At 34.2% G+C, this 20731-nt stretch overlaps 1 protein-coding gene across 3 annotated transcripts in view; it reads right to left on the bottom strand.

Moving 5' to 3' along the window:
- CBLB (Cbl proto-oncogene B) overlaps window positions 1-20731 on the bottom strand; it is a 212094-nt gene that overhangs the window by 21334 nt on the left and 170029 nt on the right. For 2 of the 3 annotated variants that reach the window (XM_090276305.1, XM_090276295.1), the window contains exons 14-17: window positions 12335-12481; window positions 9445-9542; window positions 9196-9330; window positions 6097-6237 (exon numbers count right to left, since the gene is read on the bottom strand). In XM_090276305.1, coding sequence (XP_090132431.1) covers window positions 6097-6237; window positions 9196-9330; window positions 9445-9542; window positions 12335-12481 — 521 coding nt within the window. The remainder of the gene's footprint in view (window positions 1-6096; window positions 6238-9195; window positions 9331-9444; window positions 9543-12334; window positions 12482-20731) is intronic. The other variant, XM_090276312.1, reaches the window with a different exon arrangement.

Genomic DNA, 20731 nt, shown 5'->3' on the forward strand with positions numbered 1-20731 from the left:
TACAAAAAAGATACAGGAAATAAAGAGAAGGAATCCAAACACAACATTACAGAAAGTCATCAAAATATAAGAGAAAAGCCAGAGAATAAGAAAGGAACAGAGAAAACTACAAAAACAATAGAAAACAATAAAATAGCAATAACTATATAACTATCAATAATTAAATGTAACTGGACTACATGCTCCAATCAAAAGACAAAGGCTGGGTGAATGATTAGTATAACAAGACCTGTACATACAGGCCTACAAGGGCCTTACTCCAGATTGAAAGACAGACTGAAAGTAAAGGGGTGGAAAGAGATATTTCATGCAATTGGAAACAAAAAAAAGTTGGGGTAGCAATACTTCAGTCAGACAAAATAACTAAGATTTTTAAATTTTTATTTATTTTTTAGGGAAACGAGAAGGGAGAAAGAAAGAGAGGGAGAGAAACATCAATGTGTGAGAGATACATCTATCAGATACCTCTTGCACACCTCCAACTGGAGACCTGGCCTGCAACCCAGGCATGTGCCCAGACTGAGAACTGAACCAGTGACCTTTTGGTTTGTAGGCTGGTGCTCATTCCACTGAGCCAACCAGCCAGGGCACAAAATAAACTTTAAAACTAGGGCTGCAATAAGAGACAAAAAAAAGCATCCCATAATGATAAAAAGCAAGACAACAAGAAGGTATACCTCTCACGAACATCTACGCATGTAATGCAATTGCAACTAATAAACTAAATATAAGGAACATAAAAGGAGACATTAACAGTAATATGGTAATAGTAGGGGACTTGAACATCCCATTGACATCAATGGATAGATTATCCAGACAGAAAACCTACAAGGAAACAGTGAGTTTAAATAAGTCATCATACCAGAGGACTTAATGCTTTTAGGACACTCCACCCCGAAGCATAAGAAGACACATTCTTTTCAAGTGCATGTAGAACACTGTCCAGGATAGACTTCATGTTAGGCCACAAAACAAGTCTCGATAAATTGAAAAAAGCTTAAGTCCAATGAAGCATCTTCTACTGCAATGGTACAAAGCTAGGAATCAACTATAAGAAGAAAACTGAAAAGCACACAAACATATGGAAGATAAATAACATGTTACTGAACATTAGATTAAGAAAGAAATCAAAAGATACAGCCAAAGCAGTTCTAAGGGGCAAATTTATAGCAATACAGGCCTACCTCAAGAAACATGACAAATCTCAAATAAACCATCTAACCTTACACCTAAAGAAGGATAAACAAAGCCCAAAGTGAATAGAAGGAAGGAAATAACAAAGATCAGAGCAGATATTATCAAAATACTATAAAAGCAACTAAAGAGGTTCTTTTAAAAAATGAATAAAAATGATAAACCTTTAACCAAACTCATTATGAAAAAAAGAGAGAATACTCAAATAAATAAAATCACAATGGAAAAGAGGAGGTGACAATAGACACCATAGAAATACAAAGGATTATAAGAAAATACTATGAATAATTCTATTCCAATAAATTGGACAATGTGGAAGAAGCTAACAAGTTCCTAGAAACATACAATACTCCAATACAGAATCAAGAAGACAGAAAATCTATGTGGACTGATTTCTACTAACAAAATCAAATCAATAACCTAAAAACTCCCTACAATCAAAAAACCTACACCAACTTGTTGGTTTTACAGGTGGATTTTCCAAACTTCCAAAAAAAAAAACCCACTTTAATACCTATCCTTCTCAAGATATTACAAAGTGCTGAAGAGAAACAAAGACTCCCAAACTCATTTACAAAGCCAGAATTACCCTGATACCAAAGCCAGACAAAAACACTTAGAAAAAAGAAAATTATAGGCCAATATCCCAGATAAACATAGATGAAAAACTTCAACAAAATATTAGCTAACTAAATTCAGCATTATGCTAAAAAATTTATACACTGTGATCAGGTGGGATTTATTCCTGGGATTCAAGGTGGTTCATATTCACAAGTCGATTAACATGATATACCACATAAATAAAATGAAGGATAACATTTGTAAGGTCATATTGATACATGGAGAAAAAGCACTTGAGAAAAATCCAGCCTGGCTGCTGTGGCAAGGTGGATTGAGCGTCAGCCTGCGAGCCAACTGTCACTGGTCCAATTCCCAGTCAGGGCACATGACTAGGTTGCACGTCAGATCCCCAGTTGGGGGCGCAGGTGAGAGGCAACCACACAGTGATGTTTCTCTCCCTCTCTTTCTCCTTTCTCTAAAAATAAATAAATAAATAAGCAAACAAATTAATTAATTTAAAAAAAATGTTAAAAAAAAATCCAACATCCTTTCTTGACAAAAATCTCTCAGCAAAGTGGGGATAAAGCAAACATACTTCCATATAAATAAGGCCAGATGTAATGAACACACACCTAACATCATACTCAGTGAGAAAAGCTGAAAGGTTTCTAAGACCAGGAAGAAGATAAGAATGCCCACTTTCAACACTTTTATTAGATGTCCTAGCCACAGCCATCAGACCAAAAAAAAAAAAAAAAAAAAGTGGCATCTGAAGAAGTAAAACTGTTATTATTTCCAGTTGACATGATACTCTATACAGAGAACCCTACAGATTCCACTAAAAAATTATAAGAATAAATTGAGTAAAATAGTAAGATTCAAAATTAATATTCAGAAATTGGTTGTACTTTCATACACCAATAACAAACTATCAGAAAGAGAAATTAAGAAAATAATCCTATTTATAATTACATCAAAATGAATGAAATACCTAAGAATAAATTTAGCTAAAGAAGTAAAAGACCTGTTCTCAGAAAAGTATAAGGCATTGAAGAATGCAGTTGCAGAAAACACAAATAAATGAAAGCATATACTATGTTCATAGAATGAATATCATTCAAATGTCCACACTACCCAAAGCAATGTATAGACTCAATACAATCTCTATGAAAATACTAATGGCATTTTTCACAGAACTAGAAAAAAAAGTCCTAAAATTTATATGAAATTACAAGAGATCATGAATAGTCAAAGCAATTCTGAGAAAGAGAACAAAGTTGAAGATATTATGCTACCTGATATCAGTTTATATACCACAAGGCTATATAATCAAAACATCACGGTACTGGCATGAAAACAGGCACAGATCAATGAAACAGAGAATAAAGAGCCCAGGAATAAACCCATGCCTTTATAGTCAAATAATCTACGACAAAAGAGGAAAATACATACAATGGGGTAAAGACCGTTTATTCAATAAATAGTACTGGGAAAACTAGACAGATATATGCAAACAAATGAAACTAGACCAGTTTCTTACACCATGTGTACATAAGAATAAACTCAAAATGGATTAAAGCCTTAAATATAGACCCCAAAGCACAAAACTCTTAGAAGAAAACATAAGCAATAAAGTCTGACATTGCTCTTAGCAATATTTTTTGGATATGTCTCCTCAGGCAAGGGAAAGAAAAGAAAAACAAATGGGTCTACATCAAACTGAAAAGCTTCTGTACAGGGAAGGAAACCATCAACAAAATGAAAAGACAACTTAATGAATGGCAATACATATTCACCAACAATGCATTGGTTAAGAGCCAAAATATATAAGGAACTCATATAACTTAACAACAACAAAAAAAAAGGTTTAAAAATGGGCCAAAGACCTGGAAGGAATCTAATCCTTCTTTCACAAATACTGTAATTTAAGATAGCACTAATAAATACTCAAGGTCATCTCTTTTCTTGGTTAAACATCCTTGGTTCCCCTAACCTATGGTTTGGTTTGAGTTCCCTTTACTATCCAGGCTGCCCACTTCTAGGAATACCCCCACCCAGTGATTTCTTAAAACTGCGCAAGTGTCAGAATCATCAGGAAGATAAACAAAGATTACTGGGTCTTACTACCAGAGTTCCTGGTTTAGTAAATCCTGGGTGTATCCTATGAATGTGCATTTTAAATTATTATTTTTTAAATCCTCACCTGAGGATATGTTTATTGATTTTTTAGAGAGAGAGTAAGGGGGAGAGAGAGAGAGAAAAATGTCAATATGAGAGAGAAACAATCAGTTGCCTCCCATTATGTGCCCTGATGGGGATGGAACCTGCAACCTCTTGTACAGAAGACTCCAAACAACTGAGCCACTTGGACAGGCCTGATTTTGCATGTTAAAGACATCTGCAGGTGACGCTGATGCTGTTGGTTTGAGGACCAGGATTTTAGCTCTAGCCACTCAAACTTTCAACACCTGAACAAGGGGTCTCCACGCCCCTGAGCACTTGGAGGACCTCACCTCACTCCTCTGATTTGAACTCTGTGAGTACCCCCTTCACACAGCATAAGCTCCCTTGGTAGCCACATCATGATAGTGCTTTATAAAGGTCACAGTCAATAAGTATCCTTAAATACTTTTCAGTACTTTTACAAATGATCCATATTTCTCTGTATTTTATTTTACTTAGGCAATTGCATTTCTGGATCCAAGAGGAAAACTTTCATTTATCTCTAATCAAGTCAATTTTGCTAGCTTTTAAATTTGAATTGTGACTTTAAAATTGGATACGGGCTTCAAAAGGGATTCCAGTTTTGACAAATAGTGAAAGAAAGCTTCAATAATAGCACCACAGACACTGTATTTTGCGCACTGCACAAAGACATGCAGTTATGGGAATGCACAGACATAAATACAGCCTGGGCTTTGTTCCCAGAGCACTGGCCTTGGCTCAAATTAGAGGGAGGGGTGCCTATTTCAATCCACCAGCATAAAAGAAGTGCCTTTTTATAATTCAGAGAAAAGTACATACAGGCTAGCAGTAGTCCTGGGCTTGGAGACTAGATGTGTTAAACTGTTTTTGAGAACTCTTCTGGTTTTGTTAGGATATGACTGGCCTGTCCAAGTAGATGACTCATGTACAGCAGGGCATTACTATTTTGCCAAGAGAAATCTTGCAAAAAGGGTTAAAATAGAAAATAGATATAAGGAGCCACAGAGCTGTGTCCCTGCTTCACTTCCTGCCTTCAATCCTACAGGAGCCCTAAGGCTCCTTTGCAGAAACACAGGACTGCAGTTTGTGGATCATTACTGTAGAGCAGTCACTGGGCCGCAGGCTGGGAAGGTGGACCTGACCCAGTGTGCAGCACACTGAGTGCTTTAATAGCGAGAGGCAGGTGTGATTAGGTATTTCACACAACACCAAGAGAAAATCCAACCTTTGTCTTTAATTGGAGATGATTTCCTGAACCAAGCCTTACTGAGAGTAGCCAGAAAAGATTTATCATTACACTGGACTAAAATTTTACACATTAAACAATAGTAAAAACAATAGCTGTAAAATGCTTGTACAGTCTCTTTAAATTGAGCATTAACCCCCCGCCCCCTTTTTTTCTAAATCTATTGTTAACCAATCCAAATCGAGGAGGCACATGTTCAGACACAGATCACAATAGCAACAGTTAATATGCAAATGAGTATTTTTTTCCTGATATTCTGACTCAAGGAGTGGATGGTTCATCAAGTCTCTTTATTTCTACTCTGCACTTGAGTTTTAAAAAAAGGCATGTATTAATATTTCCTTAAAGACAATAATTTGAGTAGATACATTGAGACATTAAAAATAAAAGAAGTAACAAAACAGTAAAGGTATTCCAGAAAAACTTATCTATGCTATAATAATGTAATATACCAAAATGTTATCTTTATGAACAAAATTATGCCCCTGAGATATATGTAGTAAAGTTTTTAACACTTACTAGAAAAAAGAATTACTGCACTTAGAATTGTAGACAGAGCCTAAATTTTGTCCCCATCACGATTAGCACAATCACAGGGCCCTTCCGGTTCTCAGGAACACCTTTGTAACATAGGGTGTTATTTGGACTGAGTGCTCTCTACAAGCGACATTTCTAAATTCTATTATTCCTCATTGCTTTCTCCATTTTTGTAATCCTTTTGCATTTAAACCAAGCAACTGAGAAGCAAAACTGCCCAATTGCTATTTTCCTCACTCAGTTTTTTTTCTGCTAGGGAGACAGAAACCAATGAATTACATCATATCTGACAGTATGATCTGAGAAATGTTTTTGCCTTAAATGAAAAGTTTTCCTTGGCTTTTCTCTCCTACCTGAAGGAAGAAGGAAAAGGTCCTGTCCTGAGGACGGTCGGCTACCAGAGCCAGGAGGTTTCGAATGTTCAATGAGGCTATGCCTTGCAGGAGGTGGGGGAGGTGGGAGGGACGGGGGCAGGCCATCAAAAGCATCTTCACCTGCATTTAAAGAAAGGTCAGTATCAACAGCAGAACTTCATTAGTCACAACACAGCATCAGCCCGAAGAAATGAGTGCTTTTCTCTTGCTGCTTATAAAGAACTTGAGCTGCAGAATCTATCCAGCTGTTCAACAACTTTGATAATGGAAACTATGTTTGGAGAGCAGCAAACACACATGTGTGTGCAAACTTTTTCTGTCCCTCAGGTCTTTCTATGAAAAAGTATTGCAGGTTATAAAACATCTTATTATTCATGTGTAAACTTTATAATATCAAGACACTAGGATTTTGAACTAAAAATTATGTCACACATTCAAAACAGAATTCTTGGTGTAACAGCCTCTAATTAGAAAATCACACTATGCACAAAAAATTCAATGCCACAGAATAGATCTTTTAAAGTTTAGTCCACTGGATTTTAATTATGGAAGCTAATATTCCATATATTTCATTGTCAAAATATACAGAAAATGCACCTACAGTAGAAGAACATGATACTTTTCTAATTACAAGATATCTCTAAAGAGGAACAGTTAAATACAGAGCTACCTTTTGTGTTCCCAAAGCTCGTTACTTCACCTGCCTATTTCCCAGCTTTAGTAAGTATAGAACATTGTGGCATGCTTTTGTCTGTTCCTCCCCTGCCACATATACTATTCTACTCATGTGTTCCCTTAGATTGATTCTTTAAAAAAATAAAGAGTTGCAGTGTCTGCATCTTTATATGCAATCTTTGTGAATGAAACAGGGTATAATAAACACCTACATGTTCCAGTAATAAAAATTCACATGTATATTAACTTACTGACAAACATAAAGGTATACTTAAAAGAAAATAGTTTACCATTCATCCAGTTTGCCTTGTAAAAAATACTGAAAATAATTTCTCTAATGACATAAATATTTTTCTACCTTAAAATATATGAAGGTATAAAAAAAGTATTTCTGTTTTCATTCTAACCTTCAGCTATCTGCTAACTTATCTTATTCTTTCAAATCCTTTTTCAGCCCCTAAATGTCAGGCACCATGCTAGGCACATACATAATGTGAAGATCAATATCATCCTGACCCAAAGAGCTTAGATTCCACATGGAGAATCTCAGAGAAGTTCACAAATGATTCAGTATGTAAGTCGCATAAGTCCCATAGAGAGAGATATTCATTTTAAGAGGGAAAACAAATTAAGAAAGTAGCATTCAGCAAGGTGTTACCAAGACCAGGAAGGTCTGGGATATCAGTGGCTCGAAAGTATTTATTCATCAAACATGAGGATGGTGTCTTCTAGACAGAGTAAATAGTATGAATAAAGCATGAGACATACATGAGGGAGGTGGAGTTAAAAAGACAGGTGGGAACATTTTTCTGCATTGTCCAGTATGGCATCACCACCCACATGTGGCTATGTAGTTTATTTTTTTCTTTGAAAACTTGTTTTATTATATTGCATAATCAGTGATTAAACATTCTGTGATATGAAATACAAGAATGAATAAGAACATTACGCTTGCCATGTGGGAGCTTACTGTCCAGTCCAGAAGATGATCAGATGTCATCCCAAACGGATAACACATATTATTATCCTTTCAGTTTTACCACCATTCATGCGAATCTATAAATCCCTTACATCACCACAGAAAATTCTAGGTACTGAAGACTTGGGTAACAGGTTAAAATTCAGTGTATAGGAAGAAGGGAGAAAAACAGTAGGTAAAGAAGGAAGTTAGGAGGCTCTCATAATTTAGGCAGGTGAGAATGAAGCACTGAACTACAGAAAGAACAGAAGAAGTTTCAAGTGTAAGACAAACAAAAAACAGGAGAACAAAAGAAAATTCAATAATACTAAGTGGAAATGTTGGTTGATGGTGTTAAAGGAAAAACATCAAAAGGTTCCTTTCACATTTCTGTTAATTAATATATCAGCTAAGCTTATAAGTGGACCTTCATCATACATTATTTTTTTATATTATGGTGACTTGCTACTGTGAAGCCTTGATTTGGTGAAGTGTGTGTGAAGATTCTAATTGTCTTCCTCTAAAAATAGGGTAAGAAGCTTCCCACCTAGAATTAATGAAATAAACATACATACACACCTGTGTGTGCCTTCATACATGTACACACACCGAACACACAATAATATACTTCATCTTAACATCTAAAACAAAGAAATTTAGATTCTTTGGATGTGTTTTTGGCAATTCTTTTCAATGATTATAAAACAGAATTTATTCTTAGCTCTCTATAATAAAATATATAATTTCCCATAATGTAACTAGCTAAGTGAAACTGAGTCATTTAACGCTGGAAGAAACAGTACATATTCATTAGGAATTGTAAAGAAAATCTCAGATGAACATTTCAACTCTCCTAGAACACAAGTGCCTGAACAATGCTCTCTCATAGGTTTATTTGTAGACTATATTTATTACATGAAGATATAACTTGGTAACATCCTGACTGATGGCCAGCTATTTACACTGTTGCTTCAATTATCTAAATCAGCAATTTTCAACCTTCTCTGTTTCATAGCATAAATGTATTACTAAAATCCTGTGGCATATCAAAAATATATTTTTTGCAGATCTGACAAAAAACAAAAAGGTATATCTTAGATTCATTCACACAGGACAGCTATGGTGTTGGCTGTTGTCTTTTTTTTGTTTGACAGTCTATGGAAAAAGAGGTCAGTGACCCTGACTAAGTAATTAGCTATCGCATGTTTTAAAAATTCTTGCGGCACACCATTGTCCCGTGGCACACAGGTTGAGAATTGATGATTTAAATGGCATAATGGTCACATGAACTTGAGAGCCACCATTACCTGAAGAATCATTTCTAATTTAGACAAATTCATAACCTATTGAGTCTGTATTACATTGAACTCTGATTTCTGATAATTCAATATTAAATGAAAAAAGAGGAAGGGTGGCTTGTTTGAACTTTTTTTAAAGGTTTCAACCTAATGGAGGGATGAGAAGATCATAATCAGAGGGCGTCCTGTTGAGTGAAGAACCATGCTTTGGATTGTCCCAAGTTGGAGGAGGCCTGGCAGGTGGTAATGGCACTGGATCAGAGGCTGAATCAAAAACATCTCCTAGAGGATAACACAAAATCTTAATGTAGTTTCAGTTTAAAAATGGCATGGAATTTTGCCTTTAAATTCTGACCATTAATATACAGAATACAAAGAAAATAGTATAATACATACCCTTTAAATATATGCCTAACTCAGGGATGTTTGATTTCTTCGTTTCTGAAGATGTTCCATGTGTCCCGTTCAATATACAATGACCATTATCATAAGACCTAAAGCAGAGATCAGAGGATAAAAATCATAAGGATAATCATTTTACATTTAAAACTCATTTGGGAGAATGATGGGAACTAGCAACCAGCTCATATAATAAAGTTTGAAAACAGATATAATTAATTTGGTTTTCTGGGAAAAGTACAAGTAATATTATCTAGCTACTCTTACTCAAATATTTTTACAAAGTAGAAGTAAATATCCCATTGAAGACAAATAACCTCTTTTTTAAGTGAAACCAAGAATTATAATGGTCACAAAAATTATTGCTATTCTAAAGACATATTTAAAATTAACATAATGTTTTGAAAGAGTTCACTAATACTTTGTCAAGTTTTTATGAAAAAAATATAATAAAGCAAAAAATGTTTGCAATCCCAATGATTTCATTATATTTTTGATGGTATTTAACACTTTTTATTTCTGTAATTCAACCTTTCCTTATAATAAACTAGAACCCAAAGATGGAGAATTATTAAATGATCAGTAATTCCATTAAAATTCTGATTAGGCATATTTAAAGACCTAGAGTCTATAGTATAATTTCACCGCTGTCATGAACAAAATGCTGGCACTTCTGACAACAGTACCAAGATGACCTCAGCATACTCACGAAGAGCTATATACAAAGCAGAATTAATATTTTACTTCTAATTTACTCTGAATTCCTGAGGCAAAGTAGAAGTATATATGCATAACAGAGGAGGATAGTGGGTATTTGAGTAGTTATTGCAAGAGTGCTTCTTTTGAAATTCATTTCCATTCTCTCTGGTGGCCACCTCTCTTCAGGGGGCCACAGACGGTTCATTTAAAAATAGTTATCATGTACTAAACTTTCATAATAGTGATGGATTTTCACTAAAACTGAATTGCATTATTCATCTACTATTTATCTTTTTCTACATATTGACAATTTACTTATGCTGTTCCAAAGGGCAGGGGAAGAAGAGAGGGGAAAGAACTGTTTAGCTTCAAGTGTGCTTTGTAAAGGACATAAAAAGATACTTCATTCATCAGCTTTCAGAAACAAATTAGATATTTAAATGCACTCCAATTACATTTAGGGATTATCAACATTTATTACTTCTCTATAACAGTACAAAGATGGTAATGGTGATCATAATTCAAATTTATTTTCTGGTTTTGGGGTGCCTGCCACTAAATAGCTCATCCAATATGATGTGACAATTAAAATTTAAAGTATTAAAATTATATTCCTCACTTCTCCAGCAATGAAAAATAATGAGATACTAGTAGACAGAAAAAGTTCATCTTATTTCAGCTTTTAAAAATTACTACACATTGGTAAGAGTTAAAGGAACTGAAAATTGTAACAATTTATATTTGATGTAAAGGAATAACTTTTTTCTCTAATAAGAGCAGCAGACATTTGGTTCTGACACAACAAGTTGCCTCTCAGTTATTTTTTTTGTCTCCTCAATGATACTATTTTAGTAACAAGTGTCTTAAACACCAATTAGCAAGAAGTACTTTGGTTCTTGCTTGGAAATATGAAGCCCTGGACTTCAGAATGTTAATAATCCTGGTTAATAATTCAGCAGAGTGTTGATAACTCTAACCAGGATCACTCATTAAGACAGATCTCTGGTTAAAATGAAGACTTGGTTCTCTTTTTCAAGTATTGTTTTTTCTATTTCAGTATGATACTCAAAGAAAGGCATTAAAACATTTTTAGACTTTTCATCTGCAATAGGAACACTCCACATGTAAAATGCCTCCCGCTGACTGACTTGCCCTTAAAAGGAAACGGTACACTAAAATGACACAGATGATAGAAGCGTTCAGTGGCTCCCCTACTTCTCAATCAAGAGCTACTAGCTACTAGAAGGCAGAAAGCTGGCCCACCAGCAGTAGCTGAACCCTTTTCTACTTTCCCAGGATAGCTCCAGTGATGTTATTATACAAAGAAAACTAGAACTTAGAAAAGAAGTTTTGAAAGTGAGATTTCACTTATTGGGTACCTCATATATATCAGTCTTTTAAAAAGATAAAAATAATAACTTTATTATATTAGGGTTACTAATTCAATTGTATAAAGGCAGAGTCAGCCTTCTATCTAAAGACAAAATAATATTTCAATACACACCATTCATTTTTAATAACTGATTTAACTCAATGGAGCTACAACTTCTAAGATCAAGGCTGTCTCCATTAGTTAGAATGAGCAAGTGAAAAAAATCCCCACTATTCTTCACATTCTTATTTGATCTAAGCAAAAGTAAAAGTTATAGTACCTGATAAGAAAAAGTTAAGAAAAACAAATTTAGGGTTTTTAAATTTTCAAGATCTGAATAGAAAAGGTAGCACCTTAAGATGAAAAATGAATATAAATTATACTAATCTACTTCATGAAGAAAAATTCTGAGGAAGATTGGCAATAATACCTTAGTTTCTAAACACTAATTTTTCTTCATGAGCTATGTACTTAGAAGTAATAAAATGGGTTGAAAATACCTAATTGAAAATTCATGAATTAATCACCACTATAGGTAACCTACAAAGTTTTACCAGAGTACAAACTGTTTTGGAAGAGAGAGGCAAACAAAATGTCCCATTAGACATACTAGTCAACTAATTTCGTCAAATGATTTCCTGAAAAATCTTTTTCTCTGAAAGTAACACAGAAAACAGTATATAGAAAGAAGAGGCTTTGAGCAAGAAACCAAGGATTTTATATAACTAGATAAAACGTAATTCCTTAAAAACAAACACCACAAATGATAATGATTATGCAGATGTGAGATGAGCAAAAAGCTGCCCCCATTCTTACCTAAGAGGAGGTTTTGCATTATGACAATGAGATGGCTGTGAATTCAGGGGAACAGGATGGGATGAAGGAATCTTATATTCATCATCATCTTCCTCTACTGGGTCTCTTGTTTTCTCTGAAAGAGAATTGGCTAATGGACCAGTACACCTACCAGAGGGGGGAAAAAAAAATCCAGGCTAGTATAAGCATAATAATTTAGAACAGGTTAAGTCTGATGTGATATATTCAAATTAAAGAAACTACTTTGTCACGTGTATTCATTTTTCAATTACAGGGTCAGGTTAACATCAGAAGGGCTGTTCTTATGCTAAATACAAATGAAAGGATTTTCAATCTTTTGTGAAGGCTTTACTGATAGAAGAATTGTTATAATTTTATTATTATTTTTTAAAATAATTTATTTATTTGTTTGTTTATTTTTATTTATTTTTAGAGAGAGGGGAAAGGAGAAGGAGAGGGAGAGAAACATCACTGTGTGGTTGCCTCTCATTCGTGCCCCCAACTAGGGACCTGACGTGCAACCTAGTCATGTGCCCTGACTGGGAATCGAACCAGCAACACTTGGCTTGCAGGCCGATGCTCAATCCACTGAGCCACAGCAGCCAGGGCTAGAATTGTTATAATTTTAAATGGCACACTAAGAAAAACTAACTTGTTAAATAAAATGGTCTTGGAGTTGTAAAAGAAAATGCATAAAGTTATTCAAATGAAAGCTACTAAAATATTAACATTTTATTCCAATTTAACTGAAATGGGTAAATTAAGACTATATACGTGATATATAAATATATATATATGTATTATATATATATCACATATATATTACATATATATTATATATTATATTAATGAAGTTCTTATAGAAAGGTCAAATTTTGGTATCTTGTGAATCTTACCTATAGTTAAAAAGATCTACATTAATTAAATAAAACAATTCTTCCTTCTGAGAAGTCACAATTCAAATTGTTAATTTTTTTCACCAAAACAACTAAGAACCAAAAATGAAACAATTAGAAGTAGATAATAAGAGAACGAAGTTGGTGAGGTACAGTACATTGTTTTTCTGGCTTAAATTTCCTGGTAACCTACAAAGTTTTACCAGAGTACAAACTGTTTTGGAAGAGAGAGGCAAACAAAATGTCCCATTAGACATACTAGTCAACTAATTTCATCAAATGATTTCCTGAAAAATCTTTTTCTCTGAAAGTAACGCAGAAAACAGTATATAGAAAGAAGAGGCTTCGAGTAAAACAATCACTTAATATCAAAATAACTGTTCAAGCATTTTACTCATCCAGGAGACCAAATGAATAAAACAAAGCCAAGCAAACAAAAACCTACTCTTTCTTACAGCTGTTGTTAGGAGTTTAACCCTTGCAGATGCAAGAGAAAAATACCAAGTTAGAAACACACAAAGCTATCCTGATCAACTTTAGGACAACCAACCAGTACAAGACATGAGAGATACACATGGATCCAAGCTTTTTAGTAATAATTGTGAACCTCATAACAAATCTATTTCATTAAATTGTTTTTTAAAAAACTGTGATTCTATGCCTCTGGTTCCGTTTTGCTCATTGGTTTATTTTGTTCATTAGATTCCTCTTATAGGTGAGATCATACAGTATTTGTCTTTCACTGACTGGCTTATTTCACTTCCAGAACAGATTGACAGCAGTAGGAGGGGAGGAGAGGGGGTGCTTTTGAAAGAAGGTGAAGGGACTGGTCAAGGAACATATATGAAAGACCCATGGACATGGACAATGGGGTGGGGATTGACTATGGAAGTGGGGGCTGGCTGGGCAGAGAGGGGGCAAATGGGGAAATAATTGGAACAACTGTGAGACATCAAAAAAAATTGTGACTGCAATTTTGAGGCACCTTCTGTAGAGGGAGCAAGAGGCCTTTGGTATCATAGCCATCAAGCAATCCTGAAATAACTTTCATTTTGATATATATCACTAGTTAGAATAAAAACAATTTTAAAGGCTTTCTTTGTGCCCATTACAAGAAGACATTTTGAAAAACCTGGAGGTTTTCAAGTTTCAATAATATAATTGAATATCTAGGAAGTTCAGAGATGAAAGAAAAACTAAGATTTTTCAGAAGTGTATTTTTACCTATCTTTGGGACTTTTTCAATACCAATTTTGAATTCTTGTTTGCTTGAGTGACCTTGGAATTCAAATGACAGTTCATGGTGGGATGAGAGAACAGTAATGAAAAATGACAAGAGTCCACTGTCAGTGCCCAGAGCACCAGTTAATAACCTCAGCAATAAACGAAGGATTACCCCTTCCGTGATGCATGTACCCTGGAAGATGTACATTCCACACTAAGGCCGAAGAGAATGTGGACGGCAAAACGATGACTTCAGGGATTTCAAACATTGCCTTTCCATAAACTCTTATAAACATGAATACGGGTATATCAACTTGGCTAACTCAAGGACCAGAATGGGTCTATTAGCAAATGAAACGAGAAAAATATACATCCTTTTTAAGCCCTAATATATTTTCATTTATAATAAAATCTTTTTCCTGGGCAATTCAAATATATACTCTATAAAAGTAAAGGACCTCCTGACCAAATAGTCAACCAGCATATCAGCGCTAGGAATGTTTTACTATTTGCCTGTCGTAGGTTACTTCCAAAGATTTAAATTTTTAAAGACGCACAGTGTATGAGACAAGAACAGACAATTTTTGAAATAGTATCTTGTGGCTGACGCTATCATTTTTCTTCAATGATAAAGAATTTCACCTGAGTAATTTCCCCCTACTCTTTCTCCTTGCTGCAGATCAACAGAGGGAGCCTTTCTGAAGGAAATGAAACACAGAGTAGGGAAGGCAAGTGTCAGGGTAAGGAGTATGTACACAGGAAATCTCTGTACCTTCGCCTCAATTTTGCTCTGAATCAAAAACTGCTCTAAAAATGTCTTAAAAATATATATAATGAAAAAGGAGGGTAGTATTAAGATAAAGAAGTTGTAGGCAAAATACCAAACAGAAATCTCATTCTTGCAATTACAGTATGTGTAATTATATGTGGGATTTTTTTCCCCTTCAGAATCATTCAAGAAGCGGGTTCAATTTAAATGGCATCTAAATAAGTGATAAAATTATTAGTTTAGGAATTTTTATTAGCAATCATGTATATTTACTTTTGGCAGCATAGAAAATATCTAACTTTGTGACACAGGAAAATTTTCAGTTGCTGCTTTAGCCTATGGGAAATTTTTAGGATACCGTAAGAATAAAAACAAAGCAAATTATATTTGGCTGGTTCCGAGTTAGAGCTGCCAGGTAAACTACGCTACCATTTATATCCATTACTTCATTTTATTTATATTATCATCATACATTCACAGAGGGTTCTACACTGTGGCTGTCACCCCGGAGTTAATACACCGGTAATGCACAAGGATACATACTCTCAAAGATGTACAGCCACCCTCACCACAACCTGCTCCTCTTGTAAAATTCACTGTTTCTGGACCCTTCAGTGAATAATAATTCATTTTCTGCATGTGCACATTTGAACCAAGAGTATATGATCTAACACTGTTCTTAATTAGTGATTTTTACATTTTTGGAACTGAAGGCTCATAGGTGCATTCCTCTACAGCATTCCATATTCCTGGTGTGAGGCAGACAGGATGGGACAAAAGTAGGTATACAGTTGTGAATATGGGAGTTTATTCTTGTATTAATATCAATGTATTACTTTCGTATGAACAATCACAGACCTACTTTTGCCCCACCCTGTATAATCAGAGGGGGGCCTTCTACATATCCCATTGGCTTTACCTATGTAATGTATTTCAAACATCACTCTACTAAGTTCTTTTCTTGCCTTCATTTGAGCAATTCTTAATACCTCAATTTAGTCGAGCATGTAAAAATCGTTACTTAAGAATATCTGAAGAAAAGTTTTAAGAAAAAACTTTTATGAAAACTGAATCTTGTAACCAACCCAATCCTAACAGAGGAAATATCTAACTCGGAGAAATCACAGCCCAGAAGTGGTTACACCAAATGCAGTTGTATTTGAAGTGACGACTGCATGCGCGTAACATATAAGTCATTTCCCCAATATATCAGAGTAAGGGCTATAATACACATACTAATTTTGAGGGTTCTTTCATGACATTAAGGAAAGTCAGTGTGGTATATTATTAGGTTTACTATGTTTTATTTGTAAGCATTTCACTGACTTGTTTTTAAACTGGATAAACAAATTTCAAGTTACATTTTTAAATTAACTTACTCAGGGCCAGTATTCTAACAATTTTAGGAGTCTGTGTTAGTAATCAAAATGACGAATGTTGAGGAAATATATCTTTCTTGTGAATCTAATTTTTCAATACATGTCAAACATTAAAGACTTTGCAATATTTAAAGTGTCATTATTTGCAACAGCCAAAAATGGAAACACCCCAAATATTCCTCAGTGGAGGGGTGTTTTCAATGGGATATGTATTGTAAATAAAAGGAGCAAAGTATTGATACACCTGACAACATGGATAATTCTCAAATGCTAACTAGAAAGAACCTAGACTCACAAGGCTACATACTGTATGATTCTATTTATATGACCTGGAAAAAGCAAAACTATATGGACATATATTAGATTGGTAATTTACAAGGGTTTGGGGAGAGAGGATAAATTCACACAAGACACAGGGATTTTTTTTGAGTGATGAATTGTTCTATATCTTGATCATGGTACTGATTACATGACTATGCATTTTTTAAATCTCATAAACTGTACATTAAGTAGGGTGAGTTTTACTGTATATAAATTATGCTTTAATTTAACTGGAAAAAAATTTTAATTAAAAATTTGTTTTAACTCATTTAAGATATTGCCCATAAAAAAGGTACTGACCATAACCATAGTTCACAAACAAATATGCTTAATATTCCTAGTGGCCTTCAAAACCTTACTTAATTATATTTTAGCCTATGGAGAAATATTAACAGACACATAAGAAATGCCTGAATGTGGTGGAATACATGAAAATGCTCTTACTTAATATGAAAATAAAATTGCTTTCCAACTCTACACATTTCCTATCAATGGACCAGTATGTTCATGGAGGGCTGGAGAATATATGGTAGATTATGCCTCTATGGGACAGAAAAACAGACAATATAATTTAGAATGCATACTTAAATAGAATCCAATGGTTCACATATCTGTCTATGGCTACCTAATGTTTTGTGATCATAAATTACAAGTAACGAATTTGTCAGACTACCAGGATTAATGATAATATCAGTTCCCATTACAGCTTTTAGTCAGAGAAAATGAAAGATTAGAGGAATTAGTGGCATTCCCTTACCCAGATTATAGGCATCCTCCCAAGAGAGGGGGATTATAATGCCATCTGATTTTAGAAATTATAATACTAAAATAAAAAAAAGAAAAAGAATGCCCATGATATTTATTTTGTACCCTTTCCATACATTATTGCTCTTTTTGTTGAAGCTAATTTAAAATGATATACTTGCAGCCCTCAATTCTTTGTATCAATGTGTCAACAAGTAGGTTTCAGTGATTCAGAGCACTAGAAAACCTATATTAGGACAGTCAAGATGCTTTTCAGGAGATTTAAACAGAACATTTTTTTTTTTCCTTCATAATGACATTGACTTATAAATTAAGTCTGAGTTTCAAATACTGAATCATATCAATATCTCCAGACCAAATGCACAAACATTTCTACATGATACATCAGTGAAAGAATGCCATAGTGATCTCAATGAATAAAAGAAAAGAAGGACCCATTCACACTATCCCCCAATATATCATGTCAATTGTTATATACAGGGACTGCCATCTTTGGTAATAGTGTGCCTTTCTATCTACCGAAGGCAAAATAATAAACAGAAATAGTGCATCACCTTAACAAGTCTTAAAAAGATTTTAAAGTAACAGAATAAAAACTGGTTCAAAGACAAATAAAAAGCAACAATGTTCATTCACTAGGATTCACTAGGGATAATAAAATAGAGTAGTTCTTAATTACAGCTTTTCCTTCCATTAAAAAAAGTCTTCTAGCATATTTAAATCAGTGATGCTAATTTTTTATTGAACATAAACTAGATTAATGTAAAACTGTAGTACCTATTGTCTACACAAATCCTCAGGTAAATAATAACAGAAAATGTTTCCCTGATCTTTCAACATTAAGCATAAGAAACAAAGCCTGGTATGCACCATATACAAGATAAAAAAATGTCCATCAGGCTCATTACCCTTAAGTTTTTAAAAATCACAATGTGATATTTATTTTAATAGCTTCCATGGCTTAGCACTTTTTTCTTTTTTTGTCACTCTCCAGTTAAAAACAAAGTAAAACAGAACAAAAACTTCACTCTCTACAATGAATTTGCCCATTATTTCTATCAAATTGGTCTAGCTTTAACAGTTTTACACTTATTTACCTATGGAACATTCATTATTTAAAAACAACCACACTCCCCGCATGCACACATGCCCAGTGTGCATCTCCCAGGTAGCTCTCATTAGGAAGTGGCAGTAGCAGAGGCTGCATTCACATATCTACATTTATAGTTTATTTTCCTCAGCAATTTGGTATATAAAGGGAAGTTATGATAATAACCAAGAGCAGATAATATTTACTAAAGTTTTTCTACAATATCAACGTTTCAGAAGTAAATTGTATATAATTACCTTGAAGGTAATATTTTAAATATATGGGTCCCTAAATTGTTAAAAAATCTCACCAAATCACATTCACATGTCTAAGAATATAACCAATCTACTAAATTTGGCACAGACCACAAAAAAATGAATTTATCAGCTTTAGATAGTACCTACTGAAATTACCTATATTTTAAGATTTTATTTAAAATATTATATTTATAGCTATGTTAATGTTGATTAAATGGAAACAATTTAGGAAAACCATTTAAGAAAAACAAATCTGTACAGACTAGCACAGTTTCAACTTTTATGACATATTTTCAAAAGATAAAGTACAGCTTCTTCTAGGTCTAAAAATGTACTGCACAATAAGAGACACATAATTGCAAACATAATTTTACAGGAAAGTAAACACCATCACAGAATAACCTCTTAATATCAAGCAAATGGGAATAAGAGTAACATCAAATGATTTAACAATGTCACCCCAGTATTTATAGGAACACGGTATAGGATTAAAGGTAAATGCTATTGTGACATTACTGATTCAACATTGGGGCTTTCAACAACTGTGAGAACTGCTAAAGTCCATGTTAGGGAGTAATCTGTAATTTTGCTTTGGACTGCGTTTGAAACATACACTAAGAATCCAATATGGAAATGGGTACATGAACATCCAACATCCCTATTTCAGTGAGTTACATTTTGTCAAGACCTTTGTTATATGCCCCTCCAGAGTGGAGGATCTTTACTCATCATACTCAGGTTTAAACTCTAATGAGGCCAGAGGTGACACAGTTAAAAAAAAAAAAAAAAAGGCAGTAATCCAACTCATACTGGCTTCAGGAATAGAACACAACTGACCAACTATAAATGTATATTTGAGTTGCTGAATATTTCATATGTAATTAACAGTACAGTTGAGTACCCCTTAAAAATACTGCATTGCCCTGAATGGTGTGCCTTAGTTGGTTGGGCATCATTCCACAAAGCAAGAGGTCACAGGTTTGATTCCCATTCAGGGCACATGCCTGGGTCGGGGTGTGTACGAGGGGCAACTGATTGGTGTTTCTCTCTCCCTTCTTTCCCATCTCTCTCTTAAAAAAACAAAAACAAACAAACAAAAAAAACCTGCATAGAACCTAAAAAGCTGAAGCTCAAAAAAAGTTTAGAGACCATTTAAATGAATGGATCCTTTCATTTAGCAAGTGGATAAAGAGAGGCCCAGAAACATGGACTTTTAGAATAAAGATTCTGAAAAAGTGGTACATTGGATAGAACAGAATGAAAAACTGACAATGCCAGGAAAAAAAAAAAAATCAAGACAAGATTAGAGAGAGGCATGCATTAGGAATTAATGAACAATATTTTAGTTGGGTAAAATTCTGGGAATCTTACTGCTAATAGAAGAGCACAGAATAATTTAGAAGGAAAGAAAGAACAATGCTGGGTTTTGAATAGGAAAGAGATCTCAGGAAAGCAGAATTTAAATTAAATCAGCTCTGAGAACAAAATATATTGGAGGAAAGGCAGGCAGCTTGATTTAATATAAAGAGTAGGAAAATGGGAATCAGGAGACCTGGTTTCATCCTGGTTTGATTTGGACACACACACACACACACACACACACACACACACACTCACACACTCTATTGTGCTCCTGTTTTCCCATTTTTCAAATGAGACACCTAGGTTAACTCATTTTTCCTAGTTTTAAAATCTA

The sequence above is a fragment of the Furipterus horrens genome, unplaced genomic scaffold (genome assembly GCF_987537825.1).
Source record: "Furipterus horrens unplaced genomic scaffold, mFurHor1.1.pri manual_scaffold_1, whole genome shotgun sequence".
NCBI classification, from domain to species: Eukaryota; Metazoa; Chordata; class Mammalia; order Chiroptera; family Furipteridae; genus Furipterus; species Furipterus horrens.